Source organism: Eimeria necatrix, genomic scaffold, assembly GCF_000499385.1.
Source record: "Eimeria necatrix Houghton genomic scaffold, Enh_scaff503, whole genome shotgun sequence".
Classification (NCBI taxonomy): domain Eukaryota; phylum Apicomplexa; class Conoidasida; order Eucoccidiorida; family Eimeriidae; genus Eimeria; species Eimeria necatrix.
In genome coordinates, this window is record NW_013651670.1 from 19,622 (window position 1) to 21,736 (window position 2,115).

General features: G+C 47.0%; 1 protein-coding gene across 1 annotated transcript in view; it reads right to left on the minus strand.

The window, feature by feature from the left end:
- Positions 1 to 583: 583 nt before the first annotated feature.
- Positions 584 to 2,115, minus strand: part of ENH_00059480 (DNA gyrase subunit b, putative) — a gene marked incomplete at both ends in the record, with an annotated part of 5,074 nt that continues 3,542 nt past the window's right edge. Inside the window, 3 exons of the mRNA XM_013577082.1 lie at positions 584 to 1,181; positions 1,410 to 1,480; positions 1,583 to 2,053. Coding sequence (XP_013432536.1) covers positions 584 to 1,181; positions 1,410 to 1,480; positions 1,583 to 2,053 — 1,140 coding nt within the window. The remainder of the gene's footprint in view (positions 1,182 to 1,409; positions 1,481 to 1,582; positions 2,054 to 2,115) is intronic.

The window sequence follows — 2,115 nt, forward strand, 5'->3', positions numbered from 1 at the left end:
AGTTTAGGGTTTAGGGTTTAGGGTTTGAAGTTCAGGGTTTAGGGTTTAGATGGTTAGCGGCAAGCGCAAGTAAAAGATAAAGCAGGCAAAATAAATAAATAAATAAATAAATAAAATAAATCAAATTAAATAAATCAAATTAAATAAATAAAAAATAAATAAAATAAATAAAACAAATAAAAGCATAAATAAATAAATGGACTCAGCGCTAGCTAGCTGCTGGCTAGCTGGGCACATTTGTACTGAAGATAACAAACGGCTAGCTAGCTAGCTAACTAGCTAACTAGCTAGCTAGCTAACTAGCTAACTAGCTAGCTAGCTAGCTAGCTAGCTAGTTAGCTAGTTATTTAGCTAGCTAGCTAGCAAGCTAGCAAAATAGCTGGAGAGGAATGTATCCAGGTAGCTGGCTAGCTAGCTCCCTAGCCAGCTAGCTAGCCAGCCAGCTAGCCAGCCAGCTAGCTAGCCACCTAGCTAGCTACTAGCCAGCTAGCTAGCTAGCCACCCAGCTACCTAGCAACTGCCCAGCTAGCTAGCTAGCCAGCCAGCTACCTAGCAACTACCCAGCTACCTAGCAACTACCCAGCTAGCTAGCTGAGCCTACCCGTTGGAGGTCGTTGACAGTGACTTGTTTGACTTTTCTTGTTTTTGGATTCATGGCTGTTTCCCAAAGTTGCTGCGGCTGCATTTCCCCGAGGCCTTTGAAGCGCTGCAGCAGCAGCAGCCCCCTGCTTGCTGCTGCTGCTGCTGCTGCTGCAGGCTCCCCCGCCGCCGCTGCCGCCAGCTCTTGCTGCTGCTGCTGCTGCTGCTGCTGCTGCTGCTGCTTTCCTTTCTTGCTGAGGTGCTGCTGCTGCACCAAAGCAGCAAGAGCCTGCGCCTCTGCATCGCTCCATATATACGTCTCTGTCACCAGCCTGCTGCTGCTGCTGCTGCTGCTGCTGCTGCTGCTGCTGCTGGCGCTTCGCGTTTGCTGCTGCTGCTGCTGCTGCTGCTGCTGCAGCTGCTGCTGCAGCAGCAGCAGCGGCAGCGGGGGGTGGCGAGCCTTGTAAAGGGGAGGAAGTGCAACAAAAAGTTTTTTGGAATTAAAAATAAAAAAATAAAATCGAAAAAAAAACGACAGCAGCAAACTGCGGATGTGGGCGCCGTCGACGTCTGCGTCGGTCAAGAGAATAATTCTTTTGTACCTGAAGTCATTTTAATTATTTATTAATTCAATTTAATTAATTTAATTTAATTAATTGATTTATTTAATTAATTTAATTCAATTAATTTAATTTAATCGGCTTGTTTTGCTTCTTTTGTGTGTTTTGTTTGCTTCGTTGAAGTCCTGCGGCTTGCTTCGTTCGAAGCGACGCCAGACTGTCCGCTCAAAACCCTAAATTAGGGTTTAGGGTTTAGGGTTTAGGGTTTACCTGAGGCCTGCAGGGTTGTGGGGCTCCTTGCGGCCTTCTTGTGGAGGAACTCCCAGTGCCGATACCAAAGACTGCAGCAGCAGCAGCAGCAGCAGCAGCAGCAAAAGCAGCAGCAGCAACCGCAGCTGCTTCAACATTTATGATCTCGCTGCTGCTGCTGCTGCAGTGGCTACTGCTGCTGCTGGCGGTGGGGCTGGTACTGCTTCTGTTGCTCCTGCTGCTGCTGCTGCTGCTGCTGCTGCTGCTGCTACAATAACAACTGCACTTGCTGCAACAGCTGCTGCTAATGTTGCTAGTTCAACAACGACTGCCGCAACTGCTGCTGCTGCTCCCACAACAGCTACTGCTGCTGCTGCTGCTGCTGCTACAGCAACAACTGCTGCTGCTGCTGCCGCAGCAATGACTGTTGCTGCTGCTGCTACAGCAACAACTGCTGCGGCTACGGCAACAACTGCAGCTGCTGCTACAGCAATAGCTGCTGCTACAGCAGCAACTGCTGCTGCTGCTGCTGCTGCTGCTGCTGCTGCTGGTTGTTTTACTTTGATTTCTTGGTTGTTGAATATTTTGAATTTATTTTTTTCTTTTTGAGCATTTAAAATTTTTCCTCGGAGAGAAAGAATTGCCTGCAGATGCCGGTCTCTAGCCTAAACAAATAATAAATAAATAAATAAATAAATAAATAAATAAATAAATAAATAAATAATAA